At 42.0% G+C, this 20,208-nt stretch overlaps 1 protein-coding gene and 2 long non-coding RNA genes across 3 annotated transcripts in view; 1 reads left to right on the top strand and 2 right to left on the bottom strand.

Annotated features, from left to right (window-relative positions):
- Positions 1-612: 612 nt before the first annotated feature.
- si:ch211-191a24.3 (tensin-3) overlaps positions 613-20,208 on the top strand; it is a 43,720-nt gene continuing 24,124 nt past the window's right edge. The window contains 14 exon segments of the mRNA XM_018670832.2: positions 613-796; positions 4,118-4,291; positions 6,035-6,085; positions 6,175-6,297; positions 6,422-6,486; positions 9,124-9,207; positions 9,450-9,562; positions 9,712-9,772; positions 9,864-9,939; positions 10,576-10,705; positions 10,950-11,015; positions 12,417-12,506; positions 17,386-17,849; positions 17,851-18,328. Coding sequence (XP_018526348.2) covers positions 4,142-4,291; positions 6,035-6,085; positions 6,175-6,297; positions 6,422-6,486; positions 9,124-9,207; positions 9,450-9,562; positions 9,712-9,772; positions 9,864-9,939; positions 10,576-10,705; positions 10,950-11,015; positions 12,417-12,506; positions 17,386-17,849; positions 17,851-18,328 — 1,951 coding nt within the window. The 5' untranslated portion in view covers positions 613-796; positions 4,118-4,141.
- On the bottom strand, positions 6,396-9,539 carry LOC108879548 (uncharacterized). The gene is made up of 3 exons (XR_001960359.2): positions 9,418-9,539; positions 9,101-9,236; positions 6,396-6,509 (listed from the first exon to the last, which is right to left on the bottom strand). It is a non-coding gene; the product is annotated as an uncharacterized LOC108879548 (long non-coding RNA).
- Positions 10,941-12,409, bottom strand: LOC127143446 (uncharacterized). The gene is made up of 3 exons (XR_007814858.1): positions 12,325-12,409; positions 11,204-11,398; positions 10,941-11,070 (listed from the first exon to the last, which is right to left on the bottom strand). It is a non-coding gene; the product is annotated as an uncharacterized LOC127143446 (long non-coding RNA).

Raw genomic sequence — 20,208 nt, forward strand, 5'->3', positions numbered from 1 at the left:
TAAGTTTTAATGGTGTGCTTGAATTATTTTTTTGGCTAGTTTAATTCATAGCATTATATTTTATCAAATAATCATACATGCTGTACATAAAGTCTTAAATAGTAACGTGTGTGTATGTGTTTTTGTCAGTGATAAATGAGTTTTATTGTAGTTTTTTTTTTTTTTTTTTTTGACTTTCTCAGTTGTTTGGAAATGTATATGCTTGTCTTATAGGTCCATGCATGACACAATAATAAAAAACGTACAGTGTTTCCCACTGAAAGCAGAGTAGATGCTTAGTTACACTGCATCACTGCTAAAAGTAGCACAATAATGTAATAAATCAGGCACAGGATATGATTTATTTACTCTCCCTCATCAGATGAAGGTCTGTGATATATAAATCATGAATTTGCGTGTCCTCCACAATAAAAACCTGGTAAAATCTTTGTGTTTTATGTTTCTGTGAGCAGAAAAAGCAGTGCTCAAACAACTTAATCAGCCTCTGTGTGTGCTAATGAGTGTTTTTTTGAGAGAGGTGTCTGTATCTGTCTTTATCACTTTCACATGCGCACAAATAGGGTGGACTGCTGTCACACTGCAGTCCAACAGAGGGCAAAGTGCAAGCTGTAACTGTATGGTTTATCATGCTCTCACTCACTCTCTTTCTCTCTCTCTCTGGCTTTCTCTTCCTCCCTCCCCGCCTTTGTCAAGTCTCCACCTCGTTTTCTATACCAGCCACACACACAGACTTTCACTCATCTGGCTTCATAGTTGCTCTGATTTTGACTTCTGCTTTATTGCAGCAACAGCTAAGGTAAGAACTTTTTCTATCGTATGTTAAATTCATTTCAATTCTCTAAACCAAAACTGCACTGATTGAACATGAGGTGTATTTCTCCTGCTGCTGGTTTGGATTTTACAACCACTTTCAGTAAATTAAGGAACATGTGATGGATGATAAATCTCAGGGGAAGGGAGAGGGAAGGGGAGGGGAATTATGAGTGAAAAATTTCTCCCTACAGATGCACTGAGAGGAAGGGGGTGGCTGTGGGGGATTAGCCTCCTGACACATTAAGACAGTGAACCCCAGGAGACGTGTTTCCACTGGGATTCAGTCCATTTTAAGAGGCCATTTAATCCTTAAAAACCTACTTTTCTTGGGACAAGTGAAAACCCCCTCCAGTGGGGGTGTGATAATTCCACTTGTTACAAATGCAAATGAACTTCCTGCAAAGATTCCCCTGAATTAAGTGACATGATTTTGATACTTAAAGGTAGAGGACGAAGTGACTGAGACATCTTTGGGAAGTAAAAGAGGAATAAAATGAAGTTACGTCACGCTGCTGGAGAATTTAATTCAATGTCTTTATGATGAAATAAGATTGTGTAACTCAATAAGGAGTCTCAGTGAGGATCAGATGGGCTAAAGGGGGATTAGTGTCCTGCTCTAATAAAAAGCACTCAGGGAAAAGAGGAGGAAAAATAACAGAAAAGGGGGGTGGGAGGTCTGAATGGAGATGACAGGATGGGGCGCGCTAAGCTAAAAACGAAAGCTGGACACAGTGAGCGAGTGTTTCGGTTCTGGTGTTTTTTCAATTTCAAAACGACCTGTCAGCTGAATCAACCACCGTACGACGGCTCTATTCCGGCAGCTTTTTAAAGATGCCAGAGGATGTTTTTTCCACTGCCAGCTTGTGCCTGGAGGAGAGAAAAGGGAAAGAAACAAAGATTGCTAATCCATTTTGGAATGCCTCCTTTTAAAATGGGAAATAGAGACTATAATTAGATGTGGCCAGTTTAAAGCTCAAGGGCTTTGCTAAGCAGCTCTCCCTATAGCAACGCATGTGTGTGTGTGTACGTATGTGTGTGGTTAAGTTACACACTTCCGTTTGTTTTGGTTCCTCAGGCAGAGCGCTGACAAATTTAGATTGCAGCACCGAAAAACGCTGAAAAAAAAGAAACACAGACCAGAAATACATCATTGGAGAGTAGTCACTCATTAAGATTGTTTGCCCGACCCTGTCAAGTGTTTCAGCAAGGACACATCATATACACTGAAAAAACAGAGCCACATGTTTGTATAGACATTTTTCACACGTGTCCCAAAACAAGCCCGAGCCCCAGATGTGGACCATGTGACCCACCGTGTAGGAATCATGTGCTTTACATTTTTAAGTCAGTACCATGTTGCCTGAGGTGCCTGGGTGGCATAGAGGACCTGCAGACTCCTGGGTTCAGTCCTCCTGGCTGCTTGACCCTGCTGACCTCTGGTGGGAAGCTGGTGAGGGATCAGATCTTTGACATGCAGCACCAGCGACTCCCACTGATCTGTCTTCTTCTCTTTCTTTTTCACCCAAAAATGAAAGAAAAAGGTGAAAATTAAGAAGTTTTAGTATCACCTGATGATTACACCGTTGTTTACAGGTATATTTTGGTGACTAAGGGCACAGGACACACTGTATTTATAAGTTTAAAGGTACAAATTAGTGATGAATAACCATGTAATAATAACAACAAGCCTTTGTTTCTTTGATCAGATAAATAAAAGAAAAATAAATCAGTTAAATTTTGATTCAGCTGTCTTACAGTTTCCATTAGGAACACATTAAATACAAGTTTAAAACACATCCACAATTATCTAAAATATCTAGTGTTATATACACTTTATTAGTTATCTAATTAAAAGTAAGAAAGGCAAGTAACAAAGAGATGACTTCGCATCATTGTGTTCGGTTTGAATGAAGCTTTGAGGATTTAATCTCATTTATGACACCAGTTCATTGTCTCTTCTTTGGAATTGGGATGAATAACTCGGCTGAGCCTTTATGATCCCGTTATCCTGTTGTAATGCCATGTTGAGTTTTGGATGTTTGATCAATTTGACATCCTTATCAATGGGCACAATCTGCTCATGTTAAACAATAACAGTGTGATTCTAATCAGTTGAACCTGATCCTGCAGCGTGTTTTCATTCATGCTGCTGTGGTTCCAGTGGGTTATTCCTGTGTGTTACTCTGGTGAGAATGGTTGTATCACTGTTTACTCTGCTGTGGTCACACGGTCAGGGTGAAGGCAAAGCTAGCCACCGCTCCTTCCCCTGCTCCAATGTCTGCCACTCTCACTCCCATAGACATGAACCAACACGCATGTAATTGCCCCCTGAATCCATATGTTAACGTTAGAGCCCAGGCACCACAGAATCATCCACTCCAGGGTTTACAGAGGAATGTGGGAGGAAATCACATTCTTTAGCATCTCAGATTAGATTCAAAAAAACAAACATATTCAGAAAAAAAAAGAGGCACACACACATTTCACGGCCTTGGGATTGTAAGGTCAAAAAAACAGGCAACCTACTTTACTAGCACAAGTGATATGAACATCTTTTGGGATGCCAGGTTGTGGAAAATCCTCCTGATAAGTGGTCCAACAGTTCACAGGAGAGGTCTTTTTGATGAATTAAAGAGCTAAAAGGACAGGACTGGCATCCTAAAAGTTGTTCTTATGAATGGCTTATAACAGATCAGCTTATAAATCTTTCAGAAATGGGGCCTCATCAGAAAGTAGCACTAATAACACATTTCTTTTTTCAGAATATAAGGCCTTTAATGCTTGACAATAAAAACAGACCTGCACAAAATGTTGCAGACTCATGTGGACAAAGTCGGGTAGAACCTGATAAATCTAAGGCCATGGATTTCAGTCCTCATCAGAGTCTAAGTTTAGTGGTTTTGTCCTGATGAGTAATGAGGTTATGATCTGCTGTTTAGGCACCATTGCTCCTCTCTGACTCATCACCATCTCTCCTCCAGTCACGAGCTTAGCGAGGGGCTCCAGTGACTAAGCATTTGCGAGCAGTTCCTTATTTTTCTGGCCTTGGACGCCACTTTGTTTTAGCATCACATCCAGTAAAAGGATTTTGGGGGATTAATAAGGGCTGACCGCATTTGAACCCAAATATTTCACTGTCTGGGCTAAAAAACGCTCTGCTTTGCTCGCGGTTTCCAGCTGATACGGCACAAGCTCAGATAAAATGCTCTGCAAACATCTGCTGACCTGAGGTGAAAATTATCACTTCCCTAAAATTTTCCATGACTTTCATTGTCACAGCTTTCGCTTCCTTGGTGTTTTATAGGTGTCCATGTGACTGAAGTCAGTCATGGAGGAACTGCGTCGAATCGATCTGACCTACATCACTGAGCGAATCATCACCATATTCTGCCCTCCTGAGTGTCCAGAGGAGACCTACCTGCAAAACCTGCAGGAGATTATTCCCATGCTGCAGTCGAAGCACGGACACAACTACATGGTGAGGCAGTGGTGGAGGAGTTAAAGTAGTAATACTCAAGTAAAAGCAAGGCTGGATTACCGACAGGGTAACCGGGGCTCCAAACTCCCCAGGTTTACTGCGTATCATCTGGATCCACATAATCCGATTAATCACAAATTTGTTTTGAATGTGCACAGCTGTGATTTGTCCTCCATCCTCCTCCTCTTTCAAAATATTCAACTTCTATTTTGTCGGATCAACAGACAAAAAAACAAAAATATAGATTTTTCCCATCAAAGAAAAAATGACAAATATTCATATTTAAGAAGCTGGTAGCAGTAAATGTTTTGTTAAAAAAATGATTTAAACAGCTATTAAATTGTTTCTGATTGATTTTCTGACAGCTGACTAATCAATCAATTAACTAATCATGCAGGCTCTAAAGTACTCGAGTGTACAGAGAGATTTAGGAGCGTTCACCAACAACCTAGGAGGTTAATCCAGCCACGAATAAAAGTACAGAAGTATTAGCATCAAAATATACCAAGAGTAAAAGTACTCATTTTGTATTATTATAATACTCTATTATTGAACTGAAGCATTAATGTAGCTTGTGTAGGTGGGAGTAATTTCAGCTGCTTTATATACAACTTGGTACTTTTATTTGTCATATTGCAAAGTAATATTGCAAAGTAACTAGTTACTAAAATTTAAAATACTTTAAAAGTAAATGTAGTGGAGTAAAAGGGGAAATATGTGGAGAGGAGTTGAAGCTTTAAGTAGAAAAAAATGAATTAAAATTGTACTTAAGTACAATATTTGAGTAAATGTACTTAGTTACTTTCCACCACTAGGAAAAAAACTGTGCAAGAGATTTTAATTAAATTAATCTCAGTCCATAAATAATAAGCTAAAACAACCTGGAGCCAATTAACATCAACAAATAACAGAAACCAATATGATACAAAATAATTCAAATACTTTTACTACTTTTAGTTTTGATGATACATCCATAAATTGGGTAACTAAGTCATTTTAAAACACACTTTTTACACTTGCAAAGACTGTGTCATTGTTTCAGTTCCTCACTACAACTTTTCCATAATCTATATTAACTTTTATTTATATAAGTCCCAGATCGGCCCCTCATAATGAAGAACAGTCATCCCTCAGTTAAAACAAACTTTAAAAGCAAACTAAAATGCTAAGCTTTTTTGTTTTTCACATTCATCTTCACCCTCTGTTTCTTACAAATGCACATTCCTCTTAGATCATGTTGGCTTTCTCACATTTCTAACATCTCTCTGGTTACTTTGATGTCAAGTCATTTTTAATTACATTCGCCCAAATCACATATTTGTGTCGTTGTACAGTCTGAGCAGCACATGACACTCTGTCATTACATCCTCAGTTTGGATTAGGAAGAACTGAACAGAAATCTCCTCTCCAAGAGACATTTATTTTGAAAAGTAGACATGTTTAGACATTTTCTACCTCGGTGTATTATGTATTATTGATACCAAAAATCTAATTTCCTGTACTCTCAATTTGAAAATCAGTACATAACATCACAACTTCTTTAAATTTAAATGAGTATAAGTAAGTACTAGTTCTATACTTGCTATCTTTTCTGTTCTGTTTGCATTTTAGACATTTAGGTAACGATGAGGTTGAACATTGATTAAATTAAATATTAACTCATAGACTGTTGAGGCATTTTACATTATTCTTTAAGCCATGCCATGAATGCTTTCCTCATGCTGCTTTTGTTTTGTTCTTCAGCTCATCAACCTCTCACAGAAGAATGGCACCCTCACACAAATGAACCACAAGGTAATGGTAACACTTCACATGGCTTATTTACAGGATTAAATATTGTAGTTTGTAGTAAATTACCTGGATGTGTGTGGTTTGTCTGTCAGGTTCTGGACACAGGTTGGGTGGATCGCCTGGCTCCCTGCTTGGATCAGATCTTGAGCGTGTGCACGACGATGGAGAACTGGCTGCAAACGAACCTGAAGCATGTCCTGGTGTTACACTGCAGGGTAAACTGACACACACACACACACACACACACACTGACATGTTCTTTAGATTAAATTGATCTGTGTGCTGTAGGTGAGTATGTAAAGTTTATTTACCCTGATTCTGTGTCTGTCGTCCACACAGGGAGGTAAAGGGCGGCTCGGAGTCCTGGTTGCTTCTTACATCCACTTCAACAACATGTCAGCCAGGTAACACTGATGTCAGGTGACTACTGTAGAGGAAAGAAACATTTCTAGCTTTATTCTCATGGCAACAATGACACTGAGCAAAAAGACTAAGGGTCTACAGCTATGCTAGCAGTTCTGAGGCTGCACTTAGAAAACAGTGGTGCTTTCAGCTAAATGCTAACATGCTAACTTGCTGATGTGTCTGGCACAATGTTTTTCATTTTTACATGTTAACATTTACTAATCAGCAGTAAATACAAAGTCCAGCTGAGGCTGATAAGAATGTTTTGAAGATCTGGACAAACTAAAGTAAACATTTGATCTGATGATGGTGTTAGATGATAGGAAGAGATAAAAGTTATTACAGCTCATCCTCCGGGGACTATGAATGTGTGTGGCAATCCATTCAATTGTTATTGAGATATTTTACTGATAGGAGAGAAGCCAGAGGGAAAGGAAAAGTTGGATTTAGATTACAAATCTGACAATCCAAGTTATTACAATTAATCCTCTGGGGACTAAAAAAATGTCTAAAAAAATGTAATGGCAACCACCAAAGTGTTCAACCAACTGAGCATCTCTAGAGTCATGTCTCCGGAGTGGCTAAATATATAGAAACACTGAGAAACAGAAACTTGATGTTCATAACAAAAAAAATTGCAGAGGACTAGAAGTTTTTATAACCTAGCAACGCTTAAAAGAAGAAGAAAACAGCCAAAAAAGGAGATGATGCCATAGCAACAGAAATAACAGAAACGTCCATGATATCTCAAAAGCTGCTAGTCAAACTGCCATTAAATTTAGCATGGATAGCATGGTCCCCAGATGATGAATCCCTAAGGAATTCGGGCCAAATCGGTGCAAAACAAACCTTTTCATGTTCAGATTCATCGTTCAAAATCAGTATTTCATTAAACTAAAGCTGTAAATTAATGACACAGCATTGACATTTAGTGTTGAGCCTGTTTGCAGGTCAAAGAGCAGCGGCAGAACAATAGACAGAGTGAACAGAGGCTCATCCACTCTACGCCTCCACCAGGCAAAGAGCAGCACGTCTGAATGAAGAGACTTTGAACCAGACTGTTATTTGATTTTCGGGCAGGGATCCTACTGCCGCTGTTGGGACACCAGTGAATTTATTTACTCTTTATTCACCTGCGTGTCAGACTCTGTAGAAGAGAAACCACAGTTCATTTCAATCAAAGGCATTTTTAAAGAAAATATTACAGTCTCTGCGGTTTATGTTGTTACATAACATCGGTTTTATGGCCTCTGTGTGAGCTATAAAAAGCACATCCTCATTTAGTTGTGTCTAATAATGGGGTGAGGTGAAAGGCCAGTTAGAGTCAAAAAAAAAAATGTAGAAAAGAGGAAGATCAGGTTGATTCTGTGCTGTTTGTGTGCACGTGTGTGTGTGCTCACTGTTCATGGCCGAGCTGACTCACTGTTGAGAAATATCTGATTATGGCCATTCATTGTCCCTCTGATAATAACACTGTATGAGCCTGTGTGAGTGAGTGCAGGTATGCAAAGGTTTGTGAATGATTGCAAATCTGATCTGACTGTGTGGTGTTAGGTCTCGCAAAAAGTTTTGGTTTTATTTGTCCAGTAATTTTTGTTTTGACATATTGTGTCTCTGAGATTTCTGCTGCCACCCCCAATACAGTGGAGATTAATGTGTTCTGTTAGCGGTGCACTGAAAAATGACCCTTAAAATAAGGCAGAAATGCTCCCATTACTCTGGATAAACCACAGAATACACTGTCAACAGTTTTAATAGGGACTATTTATCCAGTGGAAAGTAGTTTGATATGTAGAAGCTCATTTCTGCTAATGTAATGGCAAAAAAAGATCCTGTAAGGTTTTATAATAAGAAACCATCTCAAAATAATCACTCAGAAGAAACAAGAAACTTTATTTTCTCATTAAAATTACTTACAGGATCTTTTTTAATCATATTAATGGAAATTGGCTTCCCTAAATTCTGGGAAGGCACGTTACCATTGACTATTTTTAACCCCTTTTAAAGGGGAACTCCACAGATTTTAAAGTCCATTTATTAGTCACGTTAGCATGTTAACATTTGCTAATCAGCACTAAACCTAAAGTCCAGCTACAGATGATACGTCATTAGTTTTGAAGATATTCAGACATAAAGTAAACTTTGGATCTGATGATGGTGCTAGATGAAACGTTAGGGGATCAAAAATTTAAAATCATCTTTTTCCACAGACACAGTGAGTGAGTGAGTAAAATATCAAACCCAAGACACTACACTTTAGACAACATAGACACATTTTCCCAAAATTTAAAATAAAGTTCCATTTAGTAGCTCTTCTAGAGCTTTCAGTCATATCTCTTTGCATCTTCATCAGCAGATGGAGTTGACGTGGAACTGTAGATTTTAAATTTTCTATTTTTTTTCCATCTGTCACATCATCTTCATCAGCAAATCAAAGTCCTGTGACAAGGTGTGGTGTGAGTGTCACAAACAATATATTGCATTTACTTCCATGGTACTGGGGTGTGGACGCAAAATCACGGATAATTTGAAATGTCACTGCATAAAACCTGCACGATCAGGTGCCACTGCAGGTAAATGAGTAAACATGAGTAGTGTCACGTGCATCGTCACCTGAATGTCTGCCTCTCCCTCAGTGCAGACCTTTCTCTCGACCACTTTGCCATGAGGAGGTTCTACAACGACAAGCTGTCTGCTCTGATGACCCCCTCACAGAAACGGTAGGAACTGGGTGGACTGAGCAGGGTCTCTGCAGGTCAAAGGTCAACACCAGTTTAACTCTCAGCCTCTGATCTACGATGTAGACCGAGGGATCTGCTGTGACGGTTGACCCGAGTCTGCAGGGTCACCAATCACCTGATTTATCCTCTTGTGAAATAGTCACTTGAATAAAGCTACTATGAGGTTGCGAAACAAGGAGGGTGACTCACTGAAAATGAACACATCTCCCTCTGCTCTCCAGGTACGTTTGGATGCTGGGCAGCATGTTAAAGGGAGGACTGAGGATGTGTCCCTCTCCGTCTTTCCTCCTCTGCGTTGTTCTTCATGGTCTTCCCAAAATAAGAGCAGATGGAGGTGAGCAGCAGACGTCTGATCTGAATTAGAGGGAGCTGACTGGTTATAAGTTGGACACCTGAGGTAGAAGGAGATGTTGTTACCTGAACTCTTTGTACGTGTGTCTGACACACAAACTCCATCATGTTATCTTTCTGAATTCTTCCCAGGATGTTGTCTCTTCCTGAGAGTCTACCAGAGTCTACAGGCTGTCTGCACATCAGCAGTTTAGTAAGAAATACACTTCATTATAATATAATAATAATAATCAATAAACGTATTACAGAATACAGCAGGTAATGTGTGTTTCTCTCCACGGCAGCCATGTTACTGCAGGACAGACGGACCGGCTCTACTTTGTGCTCCAGCCGGCTCAGCTGCTCAAAGGTGACATCATGGTCAGTGGAAATATATCTGAATATTATTATTATTAGAAATACTTCAACAGTTTTTTAAAAAACATTTAGAGTTCATGTGTATACTATTACTGCAAAAAATGCTAAATGATTTTTATTGGGCAAATAGGAGCTAAACTTGCAGCAGCCCTATTTTACTCTTTGTTTTTTGTATTAAAATATTATTTTAGTATTTTTTTAATTAATGAAACTGAATATATTTTTCTAAAATACAGTGACTTTACATTTTTAATAACACTTTATTTCATGGATCTGTAATGTATGCATAATTTCCTAATATTTTTCAACAGATTTCTGGGAAAAATGTTATTTGATGCTGATTCTTTAGGGAAAATAGAAAAGAAAATATCAATTAAAGTCAAGTAAATACTAATTCACTATTAAAAAATCCATGTATGTAAGATTGTGTGCTTGTATCTAAACAAATGTCATATTTTTGCACCTGTGTGCAAATAAAACAACACCATTTTTTGTTGCATTATAATGTCTGATATGTTGCAAAGAGCTAAGATAAAAGATATAATGCACAAAATATCTCATTTACCTTTGAGACACTTTCTATGCAACAGAAGCCTGACTTTACATTTACATCATGTGTGTTTGTGTCTCTGACTTTAGGTGGTCTGTTACGATAAAGACAGTCGGTCAGGAAGCCGTCAGGTCGTCTTCTGTCTCCAGTTTCATACCGGCCTTGTACACGGACACACCCTCACTTTCTCGAAGGCAGACCTTGACTGTGCCAGTGAAGGTATTTATAACCTGCTGCCGCCATTCACTGCACGCTGCCAACTGTTGCTCCAACTACATCAGTTAATGTGTAACCGATAAATCCTCCAGCCTCCCTGCTCTGTCCCTCTCTCTCTCTGTCCTCCAATGTAAACACCTGAACTGACCTTGGACCTCGTGTCAGCTGTGCAGGTGTGAAGTACTCATGAGTACAGGTCCAGTAAAGTTACCGGCTGTCTCATCTTTTTTCTTACATAACGTTCCAGATCCTCGGTTCCCAGACGATGGAAAAGTGGAGCTGCTGCTTTCTGAAAGTCCTGAAAAGATTACAGGTAGGCGTACCCCTTTTTCTTTGTTTTTAAAAATGAAGCTTGTCGCTACAGCGAGCTGCATAACACAACAGAGAGAAAATACGCAGGTGAAAATGTGTTATAGATGCATTCCAGTAGTTAAATGATCCAGGATCTGCAGCATACTGGTTCAAGTTTTCATGCTTTTTCTAATATGAAAACCAACTTACGAGTGAGGGACAACTCTAAAGCTTCAGTGCAGGAGACGCTGAAGTCTTCAACAGGTTCTTGAAGATAGAGAGGGATGCTCCTGCTCTCACAGTATTTGAGAGCTTGTTCCTTGGTGGAAGATGAAGCTGAGCCAGAAGGAGAAGTTCTCCATTTCCCAGTAGATCTACGTTTGAACCCTCACCTGTGGTCATGACCTGTGGGTAGTGACCGAAAAAACGGGTGAGACAGGGTGAGGAGCTCAGAGCAGAAAGGAGCCAGTTGATGTGGTTCAGGCCTCCTGGGCACCTTCCTCTGCAGCACATCCAACAGGAGGGAGACCCCAGGGAAGACCCAGAACTTACTGGAAGGATTATGTATCTCATCTGGGTTTGGGATTCCCCAGGAGGAGCTGGAAAGTGAAAGAAGAAGAAGAAGAAAATGGATGGATGGAAGAGTCTAATGCCACACTGGCACCCTGGGGGTCTGGATCTGAGTATACATGACCCCAAAGCAAAGTTCCTTTGATTAGTGTGAACTCTGGGTATTGTAGCCAATATTTTTTGTTGTGTTAGTAATGTCACAACACCTGAAATTGACCTTGTGGGAGTGCAGACTGTCAGGTGAAGACCTGCTTCTCTGAATGATGCCTTTACACACTCACTCATGTTCAACACAGTCAGACACATTATTCATTATTTGGGCTACAAGTGCTGCTGTTGAACAAAAGCTGCACCGAGCGTCATTGTGTCTCTCAACTGAAGCAGAAGAGACGGGAATGACTCAGAGAAAAACTCATGAATGAATCCTCAAGTTCAACAAACAGTCACCCAGGTGGGGGCAGTGTTGGACACCGGGAGAAAGGGGAACGGGCGGACGAAAAGTGGCCCTCCGCACGTATAATCACGCTCCCCGCCACTCAACAGGAAGCAATATGAGGGGTTATCACACACACATCTGACAAGAATTCAGACTGCAGATACAGTACACAGGGGAAAACACACAGGCAGGAGAAAACCAGGGCACACACACACACACTCAGACAGACGGGTAGAAACTAAATCAAAAGTATGACTTAAAACAAATATTAAATAAAATCTGGCGCCTGGGAAATCAGCTGCTGTTATTGTGCGTTCACACTTACGTGGATGTGTGTGTGTGTGTGTTGTTGTTTAACTGACTCCTGACCAGCGCTGCCTCTGTGTCTGCTGCTCTGTTTGTCATTTCCATGTGCAGGCAGAGAGCTGTGGCACAACGGAGGCTCTGTGACCGTGGACTACGACACCTTGGACCCTTTAGTCCGACGAGACTCCTACCAAGAAACAGGTAAGGTGCATTTTAGTGTTTTTAAATCAGGAGTTCCTCACCCTTCTTTAAACTTTCTCCATTTGTCTTTCACTTTCTTTTCTGTTGTTTTGCATTCCTGTGGCATCCTTGACTTAATTATTAGACAGGATTTAACTGGGCGTCACATAATAGGAGATAAATAAGCTTGTCTAACATTATGGTGACCTTTACTTCTGTGTCCATGACATTCTGAGGGAAAACAAAAACGCCAGTTGAATTCAGGCCTTCTCCGTTCACTCATTTAAAGGGCCATACAGCTTTTACCTCCTGTCTCAGGTTCTGTTTAGACATTATTTCAAAACTTAAAGATAGAATTACAGTAATTTTGTCTGCTTTACTGCTCATGTGCAGCCGTGAGGTGCGGCTGGTGGAGCTTGAGCAAACTGATGCTTCAAGAGGAGAAAACACATAATCGATCTGTTAGGAAGCAAAATTAGGATCAGAACAAAAACAAGCTGCGTATTTTAAATGTTCTTTTCTGAGAGAAGCTCTGAAGGATTTACTGTTTTGTTTGAACAGTTGAGTACATATGGACAACGTTAAACTGCTGCTCATGTCATTTTTATTTCTGTTCTTCCTCTGAGTTATTGACAACAACTAACAAAATTAAACTGAATATTTGAATGTGAGTAAAAACACACTGCCACCCTGAGTGGTTCTGATTTAATTGTTATTTGACCTGACAAGCAGAACTGTCTTCAAAATGGTTAGTTTGAATGCAAAGCATTTAAAGCAAATAAAACATGCTACATCATGGGTTTAGTCCTTTAAAGATTCACTTATTTCTTTTACATTAATAATGGATGAAACAGACGTTCAGAGGTCAGTGAAGCAGGCGTGTGACTCTAAGGTCACCCTGGACCTGCAGGGAAAATCTGGGTTAGTAGCATGAAAAAGCAGCACTTGCCCTTCGTTCATTAGGACTACTGAGGAGCGAAGGTTTTTAACCCCAAACTGCTCAGGCTGCAGTTGAACCGAGCAGCTTCTGTGAATGTGAACAAGGTAATCCTGAAATCTAAAAATGACAAATCCCTGAATAAATAAATAAAAATCTTCACAGTCCTGAATCACTACAATCAGCTCAATAAAAAGATTTGTTCATTGCTTGACCAGAGCTCAAACAGTGTATATTACCCATGATCCCCGGCTCCTGGAACAGGAAGTGCTGCCGCTTTAACAAACACACCAAACTCCATTTAGAAATCTGGATATTTTCAAAGTTTCCTGGCTGGTTTTTAACTGATCTACAGTTGCTCTTGAACTTGCTGGGCGCTGATTATCACTCTAGATTCACATTCACTGTGTCATTAAATTAATCACTTAAGTGATTCACTTCAGCTCGTTCAAGATTTACTAGTTAATGAGCACAGACAGTCAGAGTCTAGGCATAAAGAAAGTGGTTGGTGGAGACCAAACCAGAGCTAAAAGGAAAACAAATTCTGGACTTGCATTTCTCAGGTGCACACTAACATCCCTCCAGTGGAATGATAATGTTGCTCTGTGTCTGTGTGTGTGGAAGCAGGCAGCTGCTTGCTAACATGTTAGCCACAACAACTTTACGAGGTGATAATATGTCAAAAGTTGTGTGTTTTTTTAGCTTGTTGTTGACTTTTTCTGCCAAAAAAAAAGATCTATTACTGTATCTCTGGCTGCTGCTCAGATTGTTGTATTCCTGTGTGGGCGCAGACCCAGTCTCTGAGATTGTCTGTTTGGACTCTGGCCTTCGCTGTGGTCAGTCTTGTGGGTAATTGTCTGGTCATCAGTGTGACAGCTTACAACTGTTGCGGTCACAAAGGCCTCTTTGACGTTCCTGGGAATGGGTGTGACGACAATCATCTAGGCAGCAGCCAGACCAGACCCGTGTGTTTGGAGGCGGCTGTTTTTCAAGGAGTTTTAATTTAGTTACAATAACCATTCACACACACACAGAGAAAAACACCAACACAAAAACACACATCCAGACAGCTCAAACAATCAGTTTTAACCAGTGGCTGAGGTTTCAGTTCCAGCTGTTTTATGCCATTGCTAAATCTGCTCCGGCCAGCCATGTAATTTAGATAGACCGATCGTTGGGGGGGACACATGTAAACATACACACTCACACACATGCAAAACACACACATGGCCATTACATTTTAACCACCAGCACACACGCATGCACATGAGCATAATGAGGGTGCCAGCCAGTTAGCAACGCAGCCGCTCGCAAGAATGTTGTTTTCAACCACAGGTGGTTCTACTTTACCCTCGCTCGGCCCGCTCTCACCCCTCCCCTCCTTTCTCTGTATCACTCCATCTTCTTTTTCTCTCCTTTATCTGCTCTACTCTCTCTCTCCTTCTATCTGTGCCGTGCTGCTTTCAGGTTCAAGTTGCAGGTTTTGCAATTTGTCCAATATAATGTCACCCTCCCCCAGTCCCCCCCAATCCCCCACCTTTCTGCGCACAAGTCTCTCCAGAGCCCGCCCCCATGTTTACATTCCCCTCTCCATATTTGGCCAGCTCAAGGTCCTTGTGCTTTGTGTTTTCTTTTTACTTGAAAGTGTATTATGTGTGCTGCACAAACTCTTCCACCTGTGTGTGTAGATGTGGCTGCAAGTCTAGTGAATGATCCACCCTTTGGTTTCCTTCTACTGTTCCCCCCTCCTTTGACATAGAAATGCATGAGTGCACACTCTTTACCTACCTGTGTCAGCTCCGGACAGGATGCAGAGGAAGAGGGGGGGGGGGGGGGTCGACGAGGCAAAGCAAAAGCTGATTTCTTGGTGACGGTGAAGGCGGGGATTCATAGTGCAGGGACGCAGCAGGCGAGGAAGGAGTGCAGGAGTGACATAAGAGAGGGGAAAGAGAGTAGGAGGAGGAGGTGGGGAGGGAGGGGGACACAGGCAGGAGAAGGGAGGAGGAGGGGGGAGACTGTTAGCACCTTAAGAGAAAGAATGTTCCTTGCTTGTTTTCCTGTGGCAGCCTGAGAGGACGACAGACAGCACGGGAGGGGAAAAAGACTTCAACTTCAACAGAGGCTGGTCTGAATCTTTTCAGTCCTCTCTCTCTCTGTGTCCTCATCCTTTTTCATTCAGTCCTCGTCCTTGCCCCCTCTTTTCCTCTCTGCTCGTCATCTGTTTCTCTTTTCCTCTTTCTCTAACTGCGGAGGGAGGCTTCAGCGAGTATTTCCATCCTGTTTCTAGCCTCCGCGGGGGAACAGTGAAAGTTTGCTCCTGACTGCCGGTAAAGTACGCTGCTTTTTGATGCTAGTTTGGCGTGGTGGTGGTGGTGGTGTGTTTGCGACTTTTAACTGAAGTTAGTGTAAAAGTTTAAAAGTGTGTTTATCAGTTTGCGAATGTATTTTTAATCTGTGCATCTGTTTGTGTGAGAACTATCAGACCAGCTGTGAGGTTTTACCATGCCTGTCTGGTATTTGAGTTTTATTGCCTCTCCGGACTTGAGAGGCTGTGCTCATACAGCTCTGGTATGCACTGTATGTATTGTTGCAGTTACTGTACACCGCAGCCTTATCTGATGTAGGTGTAACAACCTTTATCAGAAAAGAACAGTGGTCTTTTAGTCATAATATGTCACTGTGTAGTATGTTTTAGAGGTGCAACTAACATTTACTATCTCTATTGATTGTTTGGTCGACTAAATGTCTGTCAGGTGACATCTTTAACTTACGTGTTTTGTCCAACTAAAAGTCCAAAACCTAAAGATGCTCAGTTTAGATCATGAATCACAAAAATCCTCACAATTGTGAAGCCAGAAGAAGAGACGTTTTGCTAGAAATAACCTCCACAAATAATCAATCAACTCCTTTTTTCATCATTTGATTAATTTTCTGTTGATTACCTAATTGATTGAAGTGTTTCAGATGTGTATTTTTTTGTGCGCTTCGCTCGTATCTGACCTCAGGTAGACGTCTATGACAAGACATGTCCTTCGCGTGACACACACACAGGCACAAACACACACATATGCATCCGCCAGCCCACACAAAGGGGCCCTGTGTTATCTACATAGTGTGTGTCTGGAGCGATGGCTGTGGATCCAACAGGTGGTGTGTTTGCGTGTGTGTGCGTGTCATAATGAATCATATACAGTAGTGGTGCAGGTATTCAGTCATATGTACCAGGAATAAGTTCAATAAGAGGGCATTAGTTTCACTTTTAGTCAAACTTTTACAGTTTCACTTTGATAATTCACTGACTAAAATATCTCTAAACATCATTATTACTGATTAATCGATTAGTTGACAGAACTTAAGCATCATTTAAGTTTTTGTTTATGCCAAAACATTCTTTGATTTCAGTTAAGGAGCATTAAAAGGAGATATATGTCCCAGGCTAGTCTCGTCACTTTCCGATAGCGACTCACTGTAGCATCCAGACTGCCCTGAAGAAGAAAAGTGTATTCTAAGCTCTTGTATTGCAAGCAACCATCACCTGTTCCCCGCAAAACACATTCAACGTCAGAGAAAATGTACAAATTTCCCCTTTAAATGTGAATATTTGCTGTTTTTGCTTAATTAAATTCAACATCTTTGGGTTTTGGACCATTGGTTGCACTGGAATATGTAACCATGTGCTGTGTAATGGACATTTTTCACTATTTTCTTACATTTTTTTGAACTGTAAATGAAAATAATCCTCTGATTTCTGATTTACCAGCGACTGTGAAATTATAAGGCTCTCCTAAAATGATGCCAGAATTGAATATCAATAAAAGTCAGTCATTAAATATGTGTATTTGTGGTTAAAGAAACCCTGATTTCTTGTCCACAAGTTTCATCAACAGATCATGTTTGCATCTATTTTCTCTCTTCTGTCAACATCTAAACCTCAGGCTGACCACAGTGATTTTGTCTTCCCAGCTCCTCCTCATGTCCTGGGCCCTGGAAATGGCAGTTTGTACGCCAGAGTGAGGAAAAGGAGCAGCGAGGAAGGAGTTTCATTCCCGCCACTGATCGCCAGCAGCCCCAGCTGCAGCGACCGAGCTCCGTCTGCCAGCAGTGACTCAGGCCTGTCCGTCGCTTCTCAGGGGAGGACCGGAGCCAGACCAGGGAGAGGGGCCACGCAGGACAAGTGCACCCAGGCGGGGAAGCTGCTCTCTGGGTTGGAGTTTGAGATCGCTCAGCCTCTCCTGGAGGTCATGACTGAGCTGGCAGCGTGCGGTGGAGGGGAGGTGGGGATGGTTGGAGACAAGTCCGGACTGGGACACACTCTCAATGGAGAGGCTTCATCCAGAGAGAGGGAGACAGATATCCTGGATGATGAGGATGAAGTGGACAATGTGGCAGCTTCTGCTTTGCTGAGTTCAAGCAGCATCTGCTCCCTGTCCTTCGGAGAATCTACCCGAAACTCAGAGATCACCCCAAACTGAGTACTGCACACGTTCCTGGGTGCAGCAGCAGCAGATGGTGGAGGTCGTCACCGATAATTACCTTCAAGTGGACGGGAAGGAGAGGTCGAGCAGAGCGAGAAAAGAGAGGCCGCCACCTCTGGTAGCTCCCGACACGCCACCCAGAGGGATCAGCAGCAGGGAGGCCGTGCAGAGAGGGCTGGTGGACGAGGACGGGACACACAACGCCACACAAAACGCACAATCTGCTCATACTACACACAATTCATCTATCCAGGAAGATGATCTGGAGTCGTTAACCACAGATGTAGATGAGTCCATAGAGCAGCTGAACCAGCTGATTCTGGATCTGGATCCAACGTTTGTTCCTGTTCCTACCCGCTGCGCCCCCCTGTCCCGCTCCGCCTCCCTCCACACCAACGGCCTCAGCCACAAGGGAAACACACATCTGTCAGGTAAGACCAATCAAACACTATTTAACAACAGCTCACTCTCACATTACGACCGGCTGAAATGCCACGCTAAGAAAAATACACCTGTGCCAACAAGGCGGCTCGCAGGTCGCCATGTTGCTGAGCTCAGCCTCCACACACACACACACACAGAATCATTTATAACTGTAAAGGACTGAAGCACTGCCTGATTGTGGAAATCTCCACCTGAGAGAGAGAGAGGAATACATCTGTGTTTGTTACAGGAGGTGTGTTTGTAAGTGTGTGTGGTGTTTGCTGAAAGGGTGGAAGCGTTTTAATTAAACAGGTAGTGGATATTCCTGCTGTGTAAGCAGTGTAAAATCAGGACCTCTGCTCTCTACACAATGTTGTGTTTACCCTCCAATCGGTCTTTATTTTGAATGGAAATATACAGAGCAGAGTGAAAGAGTTACATAAGGACCTGCACGAGCTCTGACGACTCTGATGCTGTCTCTTCAGCACAATTAATGGATTAATTATGTCTATAAAACATCAGAAAACCAGGACAATGTCTTTAGATGTTCCGTCTACACTTGTTTGTTATTAAACGGTTTAGTGGTTCTGTGGTTTTGTTAAAGCTGGAGAAAGATCCTGGTCTGGTTTATCACAGAAAAAGTTCACAGTGACTTCAGACCTGCAAACCCTCAGTCTTCTATCTTGATGACGCCTGTTTTCGTGACCCATGTGTGTCAGCGCTGCCTCTTCTTCACTGTTTCTTCTCACCCCGCTGGCACACACGATGGATTTATCCCCTCTCACATCTACTGGGACGGAGCCTGGAGGAAGAGGCGCATTTTTGCTGCGACCTCCTTCCCCGATTCATTTTCTGTCCGTGAGCAGCGCGGGTCATAGGTGTTTGAGCGTCGTCATCGCTTCCCACTTCTTCGCGAACAGAGCAGCTGTTCCTTCAAAGCTCACGGTCCACAACAGGGGACGAGAACGGCCGTGACAGCTCCTGAATCATGTCTGTCAGGGTCTCTGCTGCAGGTTATCCGTGACCCGCGGCCATGTGCCACCTAGGGTTACCTTACTGCTGACGTTTAACCTCTGACCCTGTGTTTTTTGTACACCGTCAGGTCAATGAGGGGGTCCTCTGAGCTCTCCGTAAATTGTGGAACTTGAGTACAGGAAATGGAGCATGTGTGTTTGTATGTATGTAGGTCAGCGAGTGGGTCGGGGGCTGATATTTCCCAGGGGCATATTTGAAGCAGTAACTCTAATATTTCACCGCGCAGTGTCTCTGCTGCCGACTGTGTTTGCAACATGTGTTTTTTCCAAGGGGGATGTTTTCAAGCGGGAATTTGTAAGCGATCAGGAATGCTTTTGAAGTTTGACACAACACTTTGCTCTCCTGTGTGTCTGCATCACGCCTCCCCGTCTCCCTCTCATCATCTCGGAGCTGCGCTCTTCAAAAGAGAGCAGTAGCCAAGTACAGTGGGTATCAAGTGATCCTCGACCCTGTAAAAGCCCCCCCCTGTAAAAGGCAGCCCACCCTCTGGTGTGGGAGAGTAACTGGATTAGTTTCAGTCGGACTAGCTTCGGCCTTTTCATGTGATTCTGAGATGATGGATGCTCACAGCGAAAGCTGAGCTCACAATGTTCCTCGCTGCTGTTTATAGTTGATATGCACAATGGAGTATGAGCCCATATATGGTTAATCTGTAGTATGACACACACGTCAGCCGCTGGTTTCTGTGTGTTTGCTGTTTCCAGGCAGCAGTGTAGTAAAATAATCCAAATATATGGAATTAAGTTTGCATCAAAAAAAAAACACAACAACTCAACAATGAGAGACTCTTAAGGGACTATTATGATTTGCAAGGTGAGGGTCACTTGACTGATGTGGGTGGCTACAGCTGGAG

This window comes from Lates calcarifer, linkage group LG17 (genome assembly GCF_001640805.2).
Source record: "Lates calcarifer isolate ASB-BC8 linkage group LG17, TLL_Latcal_v3, whole genome shotgun sequence".
Classification (NCBI taxonomy): Eukaryota; Metazoa; Chordata; class Actinopteri; family Centropomidae; genus Lates; species Lates calcarifer.